Here is a 17,173-nt window from a genome sequence, read left to right as displayed (position 1 = left end):
AACCAAATTTAGCAGATTCTTATCAAAGTTATCAAGTTTGTTAGCGTTCAGTTCGAAAATGAAACTTGGTTGGTATATCAGATGTATTTTAAACTCGTTATTGGCCAGTATTTGTCGGGTCTACAATGGTTATTTAACATTTGAAAGCGGTGGCTTTTATTTTATTTAGACCAACACGTTCTTTTGGTAGATGCTCATCCAAAAAAATTATTACCCTATAGTACAAGTTACCGGATTGACATGGGGGGTGATTGGCAGCAACAGAAATATTTTAAATTGGGAAAGGGCAATATGGGAAGAAATTCTCCCTCACATATCATCTCCTGGTGAGCATTTTTGTTCACATATTATCCTGGTTTCCTCTCAAATCCAAATTGCTCTCAGGTATTTGTGACTTTAAGTGCATGATGGGGTAAAGAAACAAATCTTTGTAAAGTCAGACCTAACCTGTCATTGGTCTTTTCTCGTTTCACAGATCAACAGCCGTCCAGTCGTCGGGAACGGAGGTTTCCCCTTCTCCTCGCTGCCCAATGGGAACGTATACTACTCAGAGAACAAATAGGAATAAGCCGCTGTGACTTCAGGATGGCAGTAGATCCCGACTCGGACTGAAACGGCACTTTAGCAAAAGACTCCTGTCTCTAAACATGAATGGAGTGGAGTAGACTGAAGAACAGAAATGTGCCCAAGAAGGACGAGGAGACAGAACAAGACGCCTCTCCTTCTCTTTTTTTTTTCTCATTCGGAAAACAGTGACGGATGCTTTAAGAGTTAAAGTGTTTGGTTCAGGATGGCAGCTCTTTGTTTCGAGGAAGAGAAGGAAAAGAAAGAAAAATCAGCTTGGAGTTTGGTTTGTTTTTTGTCAAAGAAAAAGTGTTGATCCCCTCTTTGGAGCTGGTTGGATTGTACCAAAAAAAAAAGAAAGATAACGGATGACCAAAATCGGGATATCTGATGTTTTTTTTGCTACGCCTACGTTGATGGAGGAGAGTTTGGCTGCAGCTGGTGTAATCACTCATCGTCAGCCAATCATACAACAGTACTGTCCCACTGTTTCCCATGATTGCATCACATAAGTAACGTGTGACATAATGTCTCCAAAATGTCCAAATTATTTGTCATCTGTTTATAAGCGCGAATATTTAGATGTATGGGAATCAGAAACGATCTCGTCCACTACATGAGAGTCAGCTGTGTTTGTTTAGCAGTTAACCAAATCAACTCCTCAGTCCTCATCGCTTTGCGTTTTCTCTTGTAAAACCCACTCATACTGTATGAAAACACTTCCCGACAAAGCCTAAAGCTGACCTTCTTCTTCTTCTCCTCTTTCCAAGCTGTGGTGGGCTCATTACTGCCCCCCCTGTGGCCGGAGAGCACAAAACACCCACTGCACCTACGCTTGTTGTGGGTGTTTTTCCCCCACTGGCCACACGGGGCTGCATTGAGCTCATTCAACACTGGAAAACAAACTCGGACAAATGGCACTACGGTGAAATGTATGCTTTACAGACACTGACGGCGAAAGCAGAGATGTTTGGGTTGTTCCCACCATCAGGTGAAGGTAGTCTGTGTGAATGTGGAAGTTATTTAGTCTCAAAACGCTCCTGGTGGCAGAAGCAGGAACAGCATGTTGGATTTTATGAGGCTGGAGGTGTGTGAAACTGGTTATGACTCAGTGTTTTGGAAAAACTAACAATAACGTCAGAAATAAACATCAGAATGGATCGAGCTAACAGAGATCGGCGGGGTGGCGGCTCACCATCGGCCCTGTGTAGGGCATGGCCGCTTTGTCTTTAGAGGTCAAAGGTCGGTCTGCTGACGGCATGCCGCTCAGAACTGAAGCAGAAAATAAGGATTTAATGGAGTGAAAGATTTAAACACGTCTGTTAAAACAGTTTTTTTTAGATAACAACGCATATTTTAACATGTCACAGACATTACAGTGTTACACGCCAGTTGGCGACTTGTTTTTCCCTCCGCCGCCTGCAACCTGGATTTGTGTGTAGGACGAGTTTTCAAACTGTTTGTTTTACAAGAGAAAAGACTTCAAGGGTGAGGACAGAGTGCGAGGTTTGGTAAATTGCTCTCCACCTCCAGTAAAGAGACCACATCCTGGTCTCCCACACAGCGGACGAGACACACGTGAATGAAAGTTAAAAGAAAGAACGCTAAGACAACCTCCTGTTAATCCACAAACACGCCACCCTACTCCCTATTTTCTATTTTGAGCGCTCAGAAGGATAAAATATATCTCCCCTTTTTTTTTGGGCCTGTTTTTGTCCTTTTGAAAATGCGTCTTGATTAAGTTCATTTCAACTCTTTACTGTCCCAGAGAGGGAGATTTGCTTTGCAGACAGGGTATAAATAAAAAAAACAAACAAACAAAAAAAAAAAACGCACAACATCACAGCCAAAATCCTACTAAGAGATGATTTTTACGATTGAAACACGAGATGATTCAGTGAAAACAGCTGCTTTGTTAGTGTTTATATATTTTAAAAGCATTCAGTCAGAGCTTTTTGTTATTGAGCCAGTTTTGTTTCTTAATATTTTTTCTTTTCTTTAATATTTCTGTTGTTGTTTTCCTGTTGTAGGGGAGAGAAAATACAGACGGTGCCTTAAACTGACAGAACTGTTTGAAACTTTAAAGGGACAGTCTGTTGACATTTTTAAACATTTCCACCGGGAATATTAGCAAAGAAGGCGTAGTGGATAAATGACCGAAACCAAAGTTAAACTTGCCCTTGCCTTAACTTCACCAAGCCAATTGTTGAGATTGTTTGCACTATTCCTTTAAAGTGTTTGGACTTGCCAAAGCACAGTGAAGAGGAAATAATTCACGCATCCTTTGTCTGAGCTTTATTGCAAAAAGAAATTCCTTAAGCAAGTGTTTCATAACTAAATTTGCACAAATTAAGATGATTTCAGTACTTTTAACAGACTGGATCCTGCAGATTTGATAGACAGTGGATCATAAACGCATTATTATGGCTTATTTGAATAGAACTCAACTTAAATGAATACTTTTTTAAATGAGAATTGTTTTTGTTTTTTTAAATAAAAAGATTTTCTAACTAAACCTGTAAATTAAAGACCAGGATGTTAATCAGTCTCTCTGTAAGACACTGCTTGTTAAGAGTGGACCCCTTTATTCATATTTTCCACAACAAATTTCCGTCCTCTTCCTCTTTCCTCTTTCTGTCTTTGTGGTTAATTTATCGACGTTCTCGCTCGGACCCGGAGTATCGACGATTGTCCGGCAGCGAAACACAGAAGTAAATCGGTTAAAGGCAGCTATTGTATATTTTAAATGAGGGAAAAATGAACACACACAAAAAAAGGGGGGGGTTGAAAACTTCAAGTGCCTTTTAATTGACCTCTTTATGATTGTCTGTTAAAAACAACACGATTCAGCACTTAGATTGAAAAGAAACACCGTGAGAAAGCCTCAAGCTGCAAGAAACGTGCGTCGCTTCATCCAGTACTGAGCCACGAAATCAGATTTTTGTCCAAGCAATTAGTTATCAGCACTTGTGTACTTTTTAAAAAAAAAAACAATTCTCCTAGAGTAAGTAGTTTTCAGCTGATTTTAGAAGCTGCAAAAGGCAAAAAAGTAGAGACAGCAAACTTGAATATTTGACTTAAATACCAAAAAAAGAAAAGTCAGTAAAGCCAACTGTGATGCTTTATTCTCGAGGATACCAAAGGGACAAGACGGGATGCAGATTTCCTGCTGTTTCCCATCAGAAATGGAAACACAGAAAATTATTTCTGCACATAAAACAGCAGGAAATAGACCAGAATGATTGTAGTTGTGGTTTCACGAAGTGTGAAAATGTTTTAATATTCACAAACTAGAATTACGCTGCGTTCATGTCAAATGGGAGTTACCGTAATTAACAGTTTCCAACTGTTTAAAATAGCCTTCGACATCCAAAGTCGCACTTAAAACTGGGAATTTTTCTGACAACTTCTAACAATCCAACTTGGTTTTTAATAATGCTTCAAAAGACAAACAAATATGGCCGCCTCACATCAGTCATTTGAGGTAATAAAATCCAAATTTTATGGGCATAGTGTTATATCATCAATGCACAGTATTTTTATCTCTCACAGGACCAACTCTACGATCGCACAACCCTTTTTGAATCAGCAGCTATTTTGATGATCAATTAATCGTTTCAGTCCATTTTTAAGCAAAAAATAGTGACAAACGTTCCCTAGTTGCTGTTTTTCTTTGTCACATCATCGTTAATTCAATATATTTGGGTTTTTGACTGTTGGTCAAACAAAACAAGACATTTTAATGGGCAATGGGGCACTTTTTCACATTTTTTTTTTTTTTTACATCTTATAGATTAACGATTAATCGAAAAAATAAAAAGTAGAACAATCGATAATGAAAATAATCCTAAATTGCAGCCTTAAATACGTTTACCAACTCTACCATCCATCTCATCATACATACATATATATATATATATATATATATACATATATATATATATATATATATATATATATATATATATATATATACACTATAGTATATATATCAAACTGCAAGCTGAACTTCACAAATATTACTTATTTTAGTTTTCCTAGAGCTATTTCATCACCACCAAAAATTTATAAAAACTTTTCCCAGCTGTGAACAGCTCCTCCGTTTCCTTTGTGCAATGCATTGTGGGAAAATTGTGCGTTCTCTTTCTACTTAATTTTGTCACTTTTGAATGTAGTATAGATTTGGGACACACCATATGACGTGAACGCTGCATTAGCAACAAGCACCTGCCCCCTTCTCTTAGAGTTGTTGAAAGGCATTCTGGGTAATGTAGTAAACCACTAACTGCGGTAGAAGTAAAGGAGGCAGTTAAGATTGCTTTGGCTCGATTTTCACAAGAGTTTCAAGGGCTTAATTTCAGGCTCAAAATGTCATAAAATTTAATCATTTTTGCGTTTTAAGATAATTCGGTCGTTATCGAATTAATCTCGTCAAACAGAAACAAATTCTCATCATTTTCTTATATAAAAGAAGCACGGAGGAGAAAATGGTGCATCTTACACAGAAGTAAGTATTTGAAATGATTTAGTGCAAGAATTCCCTTTAAAAGCTTGTAGTGTATTTACCAAATGTACTATATTACTGTAAGTAACTTAACTATTACAGTAAATCTACATTTATACAGGACAACATGATGACTGTGACAGGAAATAATCAAACAGTAAACACTACAGAAACTCAGTACAACATTTGGACAGTAAACAAAGGGAAAGGAGTGTGTTGTAGTGGAGTGAGCCTGTGATTTAGTGTTTTGCATTTAAAGATAAGAATCTGTGAAAATGGAGTCAAAGCAATTGTAAACTAAAAAGAAGTGAATTATATTAAAGCATCGCCAAATTTCTCCCCCATGCAGGTCACCGTTGGTGTTTTTGTGAACTTCAACGCATCGGCAGCGAGCTTAGAGGACGCGTTTGACAATTCGGTGGTGCGATTAGGCGCTTTAACAAAATCACCAAGTGTGCCTTGACAGCAGATTCACCAAAAAATCGTAAATTTGACCAAAAATCATCACAGGCGGATGGCATTTATCAACACAGGCTGAATTTATAAGACTCAGTGCAAAGTGAGGCGCTTTTATCGGAGGTGTGTGATTTCTCCGGAGCGCTTTCATAGAAATATAAAAATATCTTGTTGCTTGCTTCTAGATTTAAAAAAAAAAAAAAAAAAAGCCTTTGTACTTACTTTCATTGTTAAAATCCCAGGAAGCCAAGGCTCCAAATTGCAGTATCTTTGTGTACCTGTATATAAATATATATATTTGTCTTTCCCAAAATACATATTGTCATATATTGTGTATTTTAATTGCCTTAACCTGACTCACGCCTATCATTTTTTGTACATTTTCTGCACAGCATAAACATATGTAACCTCTTGTTATGATGTTTTTTTTGTAACTTTTCAACTTATTATATCTTGTGGATTTGCCTTCAATATTTTGCCTTTATTATCAGTATATGAGTGTTTGAGTCAATCTTTTCATGCTGACCATATTAAAGGTGATCTGATCACACAAAGTCTAAATAAGTGCTTTTTTATTGTAATATTTTAACAAAAGAATGTCGGAAAATTTGATAAATTATAGGAAATTATTTGGCGAGAAGGGAAAAGCAAGTGTTCATCTCTTTGTGGGTATTTTCTTACTCACTAAATGTACTTAAAAGTAGTAGTTAAAGTAAAAAGCTCGACTCTTAATAGGAGATAATGAGAAAACTGCACATATCTTACATTTTATAGCCATTTTTGGTTCTGTTTGAGTCAAAAATGATAAAAATCTAATTTAAAATTTGGGAAAATTGGCATGAAACAGTTTTATATGCATATTTTAATTTATTCAACATCATTATTGTAGTTTTTTATGTATGTAATGGTCTCCAGTGTCCACTAGATGACACTGTAACTTTGTTTTGTTTAGGACTATACATGTTTGCGCTGTAATGCATCTGCTCCCATTTAAGCCTGTAATGGTTTTCACTGCAGGACCAAACTGGGCCAGAAGGGATAAAACACAGTCTTATATTGTCTTATACTTTGACCGTTGACTAAAATATCCCCAAACTTGAAAAGGCAGATATTGTGACAGTGACAGCTCCTCATTTAAAGAATTAAAGGGACTGTAAAGCAGATAAAACTGCTTAAAAACTAACCTGGGGGAAAACAAAAGCATATGTACCCAGTGGGCGTGAGCTTTAATGTTTTTATGCAATAATATATCCTCTAATATGAAGTATTCACAGCCTTTAGTAAAGTAAAAGTATCAAAACCACAGTATAAAGTTATTTTACTAGACCTTCACTTTTAGCAAAGTGTAGCGTAATACACAGTATATTATATTTTTGGGTTATTAGTGGCATATCAACAAGTTAGTCCCAATTCTAACTACTTACAACTATCGGTTAGTCTCATCTATAGAAATTAAACATACTGCATTTTATAAACGTATGTTTTGTGTGATATATAAATATATATTTTAATATATTTACTAGTAGCTGTTGAATAAATGTAGCTAGTAGTGTAAAAAGTACAATATTTGCCTCTGAAATGTAGTGATTTTTAGATAAAACTAAATGTAGCTCAGTTTGTCGGTTAGCGCTACACATGCAGTATCTACAGTTTGCTAAGTAAAGCTAGCTAACATTAGCCACAATGAGCTACTGGTCATACCAGACCAAGTAACACTGAACGAGCAAAACCTGTGAGTGTATTGAGTTGAGCAAATGAAAAGTTTTATTACTTATAAATTAAACTTTTCATTTGAAAGAAGTAGAAGTAGTTTTTCCTGCTTTTAAAAGTAACATGGTGTCGCTTTAAATACAAGTAAAGTTCTAGTTTCTCTGAACTACTGTATGAATTATATATATAAATAAATAAAAAACAAATTTAGATGTTTATGAAATATTAAAACAGCACTGCTGATGTATTACAAGTCTTTAATAGACATTTTTATTGAGACGTTTCCATGGAGATTAAATTTAAAATAAACGTCGACCGTTATTTTTTCCCTACGTCACCTTTGACCTACCGCGCGCTCCCGACGTTAAATCAGTGCCCGGGAAGCGCGCGCTGGTTGGAGACCGAAGAGCGCTGCAGAGAGCTCCGGGAGGAGAAGACGGGAGGACGGAAATTAAACTTTTTAACGGTTTAACTTTAACGTTTTTTTTTTTGGTCTGAACTTCGTCCTCAGGATGTGAAGTTTAAACGGAGCTTTTTTTTTTAAATGTCCACGGGGGGATTTGACGCCATGGACGGGACAACCGGAGCGAGAATACTGCGATAGTAAACGTTACTCCGGTGATATTCCTAACGTTATAATAACGTTACCAAGCTTTAGCGCTGTCTATTTTATAATGAGTTCACACAGTATGTTTAGCTGTGGCATCTGCTTTATCTCCTTTTATATCCCCAAAGCTTTGAATTACCGTTGGAATAACTACAGGTTTTAGCTAACGGCTGCGTAACGGTTCTGATATTTTATATTTAACGCTAGCTTAAAGCAGCTTCCTGTCTGTCAGCTAATGAAAGCAGATGAATCACATGCTTCTGATCCCTGGGAGTGCTACTGGTTTCTATCAGCTCCTGCTTCTACTGGATTCTACTGTCTGCGGCTTGTTTAACTTTAAAGTTTATGGATTTCCTCCAGCTCCACTGTGAGTAACTAAACCGACAATAGCGACATGTATGCTGCACGGAAACGAAGAAAACCGGCGCAGAAGGGGTAAGTTATGGAAGATTGGAGGATTATTAACCACTAACACTTACTGACACTGATCCTGGTCATTCAAGACGTGTTTTAATGTGTCTAATCAATTATTACAGAGTTATTGAAAGCATAATCTATAGTCTCCAAGTTTGTCCTCCCATGTAAAGTCTATTTTTTTATATATTGAACCCTAAATTGACATTTAAAAAGAAAATATTAACCCTAGAGCTTGACTGATGTGGATTCTTAATAATACATGGTCAGTTAAAAAACATACATGCATATCAATACTAATATATCTGTCATTACCAGATATTGGAAGTTACACGAAAGGTTATAAAAATGTGAATAATCCAATTTCAGAGGAAAAGATATAACTCCCAGGTCATAATTTGTGAAAAAAAAGCAATATAGTGTATGTATGGACAAATTTAATGGTAAAAGTTTAGTTGTTGTATTTGTGCAAAATGGTTAAAATCCGTTATGATCATTCAAACCAAGCTGATGTTAATATTTTGCAAAGAAAATAACATTTCCAGTCAGGTTTTCCATTCTGGGCTACGAAGATTAGTCGATTAGTCAACCCACTGTAAATGAATCAACTATTTTGATAAGAGATTAAACGTTAGGTCACTTTCCAAACAAACAAACAAACAAAAAAACGCTGGTTACAGCTTCAGGGAGATGCTTTTCTCTATTTCATGGGATCGTAAACTGAATATTTTGGGGTTTTGGTCTGTTGGTCGGACAAAAGAAGCTATTTCAATATGTTACCTTGGGCTCTGGGAAAATCTTATTGGCATTTTTACAATTTTTGTCATTTTATAAACAAAATGAAATCAATTCAAGAAAATATTAAGCAGAATAATCAATAATGAAATAATTGTTAGTTGCAGCTAAAATTGGCTAGACTGATATATCGACCAATATTAGCTTATCACAGATCTATTGGTGTACATGTCAGCCGACATACTAGCTTTAATCTCAATTTTCTTATGTAAAATGTCCCTCTCAGTACGTGTTTTAGTCACAATTCTTTAATAACCAAATTTAAAGGAAAATGGTTGTTAGTGTGCGTTATGGTTTTATGTTTATCAGCCTCAAAAATCCAGTAGTTTAGTAAATAATATGCAAAGAAAATAAAATGTCCAGTCAGGTTTTGTAATCTGTATAGCATCAATATTGGCTTCTTATAGCAGTCGAAGCCTAGATGTGACTCTTGAGGTAACAATAAGGCTTATATATCACGATACTTCCTTAACATCCAGAGTCAAACCGACCCCAACTGAAGGCGCCAAGTCCAACCCGTCCAAACGCCACCGCGACCGTCTGAACTCGGAGCTGGACCGGCTCGCCAGCCTGCTGCCCTTCTCTGAAGACGTCGTCTCCAGCCTGGACAAACTGTCCATCCTGAGGCTCAGCGTCAGCTTCCTCCGCACCAAGAGCTTCTTCTCCGGTAGGAAACACGAGATTATAATGAAATATACTGCACATGTAGAACTCGTGGTGGTCTACATGGGAATATATAACAAAATGCTAATAGGAAGCAGCATTTTATGGGTTGTAAACTTCTTTGGCAGCATCAGCAGCGGTTTAAAAGAGGTGGCAATGACAAATCTTGAAACTGAGACAGATAGGGAAAGAAAGTGAAGCTGGTAAATGTCAGTCTGGAGTCCTGAAACAGCTGCTCGCACGTTTCCTTCCCCGCCTACCGAAACACTGAAATAGCTTTTCACACCTCGCACAGGACTTGCGGACACAGAGGCAGAAAAACATGCAGAAACAGACATGGGTGGTCAGGGTTTCAAGTAAAAAGAAAGAAGGTTAGAGAGAGTTTGGATCCACCACAACAAAGTGCGAGACAGTGAAATGAATCAGGTGTGAAAGTGAAGTTGGAAACCCCAGTTCTGGTTTGTACAGATGTAGGTAAACAGGAATGAAAAACCTTAGTGTTTAGTTTGGAATCAGCGGGTCAATTTGAAAAACAAAAGGCTCAAAAAATATCACAGTCTTGAGTTAAATGTACAATTCATGGGGGGAGAAATAAAGCTCTGTACTATATGAACCTTACAACTCATCACATTACTATTTTCTCCCCAAGAAATATTTATTCTCTGTGGTCTTTGTTCATATATACAACCACAACATTTCTTGCCATTGCAGCAAGAAAACTGATATTTTTCCCCTCAATATTTTATCCATATTGTTGATATTACTTACGGACCACACATTTTGTGTTTTTATACAATTTAGGGAAGCCAAATGTTTTTGGATGGGATATATATATATATATATATATATATATTTAGAAATGGCTGGTGTTTGTATGGGTGCAACGAGATGGCGGTGGGTGGATGTTTGGGTGAGGGTGAGGGGTTTAGAGGTCGCGACCTTTGTGTCTGGCCTGCCTGTGATTCAGGCTCTGTTTAAGAAGTGCAGAGGACTGGCTTTGTGGAGGAGTTAGCGGGTTTACAGGCATAGCAGATGGATTCTGGGATGTAGGTGTGTGTGTGTGTGTGTTTGGCAGACTTGAATGTGTTAACAGATTTGCTGTTAAAGGCAGATTGTAAGTCTGTCCAAAAACAACAAACAGCCTTCAGAAATCTTCTCAGCCTGAAAAAGCCTTAAACCTCACTGAACGTTTTGAATATCTGAATCCTATATTTGCAGTTTAATCTACTGTAGGAGGCTCAAATCAGCATTTTAATGCATTGATTAACTACTTCCAGCTAACATTTCAGCAGCAATCGTAGTTTAAAACTGCTCTGACTTTATGCTTGAGTTGTGTTTACACTAAAATGTTGTCCTACAATATTTAGCAAAACAAAAATGTGACAATATGCATCTTAAAGCTGAAAAATTGATTGTGATATCGACTAAATATTAATTGTTTTTGTTTACTTGCATTTAATGCCAATTTGAACTGCGTTTTCTCGAAATATTGACAGTTGATTTTCCGTCCAACTGAAATTAAATTGCATCTTTCCTTTTTTTAATCTGCTACAGCACATATCTGCTCTGCTAGTCACCTGTCCTGTGATCAGAAACCAAAAGAGAGACATTTATATTTTATATTTTTTAACAACCCACATTAGCTTTCCCACTAAAAATCCTTCTTATCTAACTTATAAACATGAACACACGTCTTGTCCTGCACCTTAGCTTGTTGAACGACCCACCAAACAAACATTCACTGAGAAGAAAGTGCTAGATAGCTAATTAGCTGCTCAGCCGCTACATTAAACAGCATGTAAACGTACCTGCAACTGTCACTTCAGTCCAGTTAGATGCAGGTGTGGTCCTCTACCACTAACAGCACGCAGTCTGCTAATGACATGTAGCTACAGAGCAAGTTTGTTTACTTTGTCTCTCGTTCTGGCAGCAGTCTCTCCCTTATAATAATAAAAAACTACTAACAATACATTTAAAAACACATTGACATTATTTTTGACTACAAAAACGGATGACTAAAGGTGATTGCAGTTTAAAAAACTGCATTAAATTTATCTGAAGATGTTTAAATTGGGTTTTATTGCCAGCTGAGGCGTTTAGATCCTCGAAAACCAAGATCCGACTCTTGCTCTTCCTGTTAATGAGGGCATTTTTGTGTAGGGATTTTTTTTTTTGTTTAATAGCAGAGTGCGAATTATACAATGACAACTGGGGGGTCAACTTTTTCTCCAGGGCGTAAAGGGAACCCAGTACAGCGCAGGCTTACAGTCTTACGATCCTTACAGTATCTTGCTTGTTTAAAGTAATGTCTGCAGTCTGTAGATGATGATGCAAAAGTTAGAAACTAGCTAGCGTTAGCGTTCGTCCGTAGACACTCGACACAGTCTAATTCAAAAACTGTGAAGGTAAGAAAGTAAAGTGCATTAAACTAGCTACATAGCTAGCTACTTACATCAACCTACAGCGTCTCCATTGGCTTGCGCTTCGCACGCAAGCATAGACTTTAATGAGGACGCCACTGCAATGATGGGAGTGAACCCCCCTCCCCCAATTAAACCCTGTTTAATAGGATCTGCTGATCTCCTGATTGCTGTCTCTATTGAATTGTCCTCGCTGTTTGAGATGTTTTGTATTTGTGAAGCTGCCTATGTATTCAGACCTTGGGAACTACAAGTGTGAACTGCATTTCCCACATTGCTCTATTTGATGTTATATTAAGCTTTGAGATTCCCTTTTGAAGGTCTATTGAGAGAAACCTTGGCTTTATTATTAAACCGTCCTTTTCTCATGAAAGATCCACTTGTAAAAAGCTGATTTATTATTTAAGTTTATTTCAGCATTTGATGATGTGTCCAATCAGCTGCTTATTATCTCAGTTATCTATTTTTTAAAGACATTTATTGGCCTGTTGCTCCCACTGAACAACTTGAGGTTACAGTAATTAACAGTTCAACAGGCGCCCACCCATTTTCGTCCTTTAAACATCTAAGCAGCAGCCTATGAAAGACTTAAACAGGTTCTCTGATTAAAAACACACCAGACCTCGGCGTCACATGCTGACCCTGCAGAAACAGGCCAGCAGACCCACTTCTCTATCCAAGTGCATGAACGCTGGACGACCCCCTCCCGTCGTAACAACCCTAACGTATTGTAGGTCAGCTCCTCTTGCCCGTGGCCATGAGACGACCCTTGTCCCAAAGTCTCAGCCACACAGTAATGTAGGTCTGAAGAGACTGCAGCGTTGCAGCGAGCAAGGAGGAGGTGGGAGGAGGAGATGAAAGCCTCCGAGAATAAAAACACGGCGGGATAATCCACTCACGGCCGCTTTACAGACCTTTTGAAGAATCAAGGGGGGAGATAGGTGCCCACTTTTCAACTTTTGACTCCCCTGTTTTTAATTTTTGTTTCTTACAGTGGTAGTCCATCATGTATTTAACCTGCGTCTGTTTTTGCAGGGAGCTTGACGTGATTTTTGTCAGCGCCCATGTTGGTCTCACCCTCTGTAAGCAAATGGAAGAATTAGGTGAGGTTTAGGTTCGGTTACACACAGACAGACAAATTCATCCACTCCCTCTGTTGCTATTTCTTAATATAAGTCTGATGTATGCAGACTTCTAGCTACCTAGCATTAGCTTCCCAGCTACATATATATGTATATATATATATATATATATATATATATATATATATATATATAGCATTATATTTTACACATTGTCAAAAAAAAAAAAACTAAATTCTAATAAATTGAATTAATTCGATATATCAAAAACAGCCCTTGGATTTGTGTAGGGTTAAGTTGTGATAGCAGGTTTCATTTTGGATCTTGTTCCAAGCTGGTAAAATACCTGGACGTGTTAAGCTACTCGTTAGCTGCTTGCTAACTAGAATCTTAACTAGATGGTTGTTCATGTTTGTATTTTATTTATTCAGAGCAAAGGGCAGCTAGAAAACATGGAAGTGGTGGAAAAAGTGAAAGTTTTACACTGAAATGTTTGAATTTAAATGTATGTACGTACATTATGTAGGTATTTAGATGTATGTGCTTGTGTATGTACAGTAGCCGTATATGCACATAGTGTTGTTCAGTGAAGTACAGCCTTTACCTTGGATTTTCATGTGTGCTTCGTGTGTTTATGTGTTGTGTTGCTTGTTAATAAAATTAGTGCCCTTTGGCAGCAGTGGTAGTGTTAATAAAATCTTCCATTATAGTATGTGTAGTTTTATATTGTGAAATTGAATTTTTCGCCCTGTACGTTCATGAATTGGAGTCATAAAGCCTGAGGGTAAGTGAAAGTTTGGGCTCAAACTGAAACCTCAATGCCTAAGTTGCCCAGAGCAATGTGTGTGTGTTCACGAGCGCTTGTGGTTCATCTAAAGTAGCTTTGCAATTAGTCAATCAGAAATAGGGAAATACTTAATTTCACTTTCTCTATAGAAAATAATGAACTCAGCCAGGTTAACCAGGTTTACATTATTTTGACTGACAGAAGAAGTATACATCCTTGATGTTCACACGTAGTGAAGTCAGAAAACTGTTTATTTTCCTCACATGGTTTTGACGTTTAATTTTCAAGGCCTTGAATCCTGGGATTTCTTTCAGGGATCATTTGTTGACACGTCACAGTCTTATGTTATAATTTAAAAGTAACTTTGAAGTTCTAAAAAAACTCAGTTGCTGGCACAAATATTAAGTCAAAAAACGGTTTCATTCATCTGTTCCTCCCAAGGTCTCAGACTTTGTGTAGATTTAAAATGAACTTCCCAAAACTTTTCTTTGAATTTCAGATTGTGTGTGCTGTTCCTTTCTGTATCAGACTTTCTCGCACCTCATGAAGCAGCAAATGCCAAATATATTTCTGTGGAGGTCAAGACTTTGTTCTGTGTGTTGATGCTGCGTTCAGGACGTCCAGTAAAACTGATGAACATTTACTCCACTGTCAAGAAGAAGCAAAAATCTGTTTCACTCACACTTAACTTGAAATATAAACAAATCATTGTGTCCATCCACTGTAATTACAACACGAGTATTTCCTTTTTTTTTAAAGAAGCATTTTGCCTTTCAAAATCGCTGACAATCCAGGAAATGTAGTGGCATACTGGTTAGTCTGGTGTCATTCCAGGTGTGTGTGTGTGTGTGTGTGTGTGTGTGTGTTAGTCCACATCTGTCTCCATGTGAAGCCATCTGCCATCAAGTGCTACGAGCAGATTAGTGGTTACTTATGTAATACAACAGCATTGTATTTTCTGTTATTTTCCACCTCTGTCAAATGCTGATTCCTCGCTGTTTATATCCATGGAGACAATCAGCGTGTGTGTGTGTGTGTGTGTGTGTGTGTGGCAAATATAAATTACCACAGGCCCATATGATGTTATTAATCTGATTTTGTAAAGGTGACATTCGGTCGATCTGTTTCTTTACCTCAAAATATGTGCGATGTTGCAATACATTTGGGTATTAAAGCAATATTTCTTTGACTACCTAGACAGATAGAGAGAGATATTTTGCCTAAGGATAATTGAAATAGTAAAATAAAGCATTCAAGGTCCTTAATGAATATTTAATACAAACCTCTTTAAGCCCAAAACCCACAAACACACTGTAGTTTGCAGATAGTCCTCTCTGTTGTCATTCGGGAGATGCTCTCGTGCCGTCACCTCTGCCACTGCACTATGTTGAACCTATGAAAAATGTATTTCGGTCACAAACCTTGTGAACACTGGGGATGATGGTGGGGGATGAGATGCTGGATTAGACTGGTCGCTGTTCGTGTCATCGTCCCTCCAGACTAACTAGACTGCAGAGGAGACTTTAATCTGCAGCTGCTGCAGGTTGGCTCGCCACTTGTTGTGTTTACTTTAGTTTGGCAACAGTTCAAATGTGTTTTTAGATGTTATGAATGTCTGCAAAGGGTTCGTGTCAGAAACAAAGCTGCTGTCTCTCGTGTATTCAGTCTCAGATTTGGCTAAAATATTATTAACACATTTAGTTTGTGTGATGATTTAAGCTTTTTTATACCGTCAAGGGCTGGGCAATAATTCGGTATAATCGTAATCCTTCTTTCACCGGCAGTCCTGAAACGATTAGCTGACTGACAGTAAATTAGTCGACATGTTTTAGTCATTTATCAAACAAACATTTGCTCGTTCAAGCTTCTTAAATGTGATAATTTGCTGCTGGTCTCTGTTTGATTGTTGATTTTGCATACATTGTGATACATATCAATATTGGAAGAGCATTTTTATTAAAATCATGATGATATCAACCATCTTGCCCAGCAGTAATACCCTCCAAATACATTTCTTGCAGTTGTCTTGCTCGGTCTAGTCCCCCCTCCAAATGTGGACTCACTCAGTCTGATGTATGGAGCTTCCTTTACGTTTCCTGTCTGCCTTAGTAAAATGAGTCAGAGGACTGAAGAGCGACTGTTGTGATGTTTTTATCGGCTGTTTTTGTCCTCGTCGTCCTCCGTTGTGCCAACAGATAGATGTCCCCTCCCCTTCTCCTCCCTGTAACCTCGGGGTGTTTTTTCTTGCCGGCGGCTCTCGTTCATGACGTCAGGGTTCGAAATACCCCCCTCCACCCCTTCCAGCTTTTAATTATTGATAGTCAACATGCTTTTCCTGCTCTCTCTTGGCCTTGGGATCTTCCACTACACTGAGCTCTGTCACCAGCAGACTCAGACAAAGGTTTGGTGCAGCTTAGTGGGGATTTATTTATATATGAGGAGACATTTTTTTGAGTTAAGGTGGCTGTTTGAGTTAAAGTCACAAACTACAACACATTCATGTTACCGGCATCAAACAACAACAACACAAGTTTTAGTGTATCAGCTACAATTTATGCAATACGGCCATTTTCCAAAACATACCATAAAGCTGATTTTGTTCATTTCACGCAGCCATTAGTTTCATTTTATTTCTGGTCTCTTTGAAAATCAACTTGCAGAGACTGGAAACTTGCTTGAAACTCCAGAAATTGATGTTTGAGAGTCAAACTTTTAGGTCATCAATGAAAAAGAAACACTAATTTATTTAAACAGATCCCAATCTGACCTTTGTCAAGTCAAAACATTTTTTTTTTATTACTACCGTACCCATATAAGCTGTGTGGTAACATAATTATTAAAAACCCCCTCAGGGTGGTAAAATGAATGGTAAAATCAATGCAGTAGTAGTACATACGTCTTAAAACATACTAATATAAAGGCAGTATACATGAAATATACAGTTGTAGGCTACATGTAATATTGAACATCACAGAAAAAAGTATTGAAACACTTATAGATGCTACAAAAATAGCCAGTTAGGTCCAAACACAAGCTAATAATGTCTTTATTCATTACAATAAATCTAAAAAGATTACGTTCTTGTTGTTGATTTAAAACATTTTAACTTTAGTATGACTTGATGCTGGATCCATGTCAAGGTTTGTGGTTGGTTTCTGTCCCGTGCCATTA

General features: G+C 37.5%; 2 protein-coding genes and 1 long non-coding RNA gene across 3 annotated transcripts in view; 2 read left to right on the top strand and 1 right to left on the bottom strand.

Moving 5' to 3' along the window:
- The window catches only part of LOC122871793 (aryl hydrocarbon receptor-like), a 91,918-nt gene extending 85,844 nt beyond the window's left edge, over positions 1 to 6,074 (top strand). The window contains exon 11 of the mRNA XM_044187179.1: positions 476 to 6,074. Within this exon, the coding sequence (XP_044043114.1) occupies positions 476 to 562 (87 nt within the window). The 3' untranslated portion in view covers positions 563 to 6,074. The remainder of the gene's footprint in view (positions 1 to 475) is intronic.
- A 1,524-nt stretch (positions 6,075 to 7,598) lies between these two features.
- LOC122872333 (aryl hydrocarbon receptor-like) overlaps positions 7,599 to 17,173 on the top strand; it is a 37,248-nt gene continuing 27,673 nt past the window's right edge. The window contains exons 1-2 of the mRNA XM_044188419.1: positions 7,599 to 8,276; positions 9,530 to 9,717. Of these exons, the coding sequence (XP_044044354.1) occupies positions 8,236 to 8,276; positions 9,530 to 9,717 (229 nt within the window). The 5' untranslated portion in view covers positions 7,599 to 8,235. The remainder of the gene's footprint in view (positions 8,277 to 9,529; positions 9,718 to 17,173) is intronic.
- Positions 14,400 to 16,860, bottom strand: LOC122872341. Its single transcript, XR_006377085.1, has 3 exons — positions 16,066 to 16,860; positions 15,286 to 15,395; positions 14,400 to 14,650 (listed from the first exon to the last, which is right to left on the bottom strand). It is a non-coding gene; the product is annotated as an uncharacterized LOC122872341 (long non-coding RNA).

Source organism: Siniperca chuatsi, linkage group LG24, assembly GCF_020085105.1.
Source record: "Siniperca chuatsi isolate FFG_IHB_CAS linkage group LG24, ASM2008510v1, whole genome shotgun sequence".
NCBI classification, from domain to species: Eukaryota; Metazoa; Chordata; class Actinopteri; order Centrarchiformes; family Sinipercidae; genus Siniperca; species Siniperca chuatsi.
The sequence above is the reverse complement of the archived record's forward strand: the minus strand, read 5'-3'. Positions and strand labels throughout refer to the sequence as shown.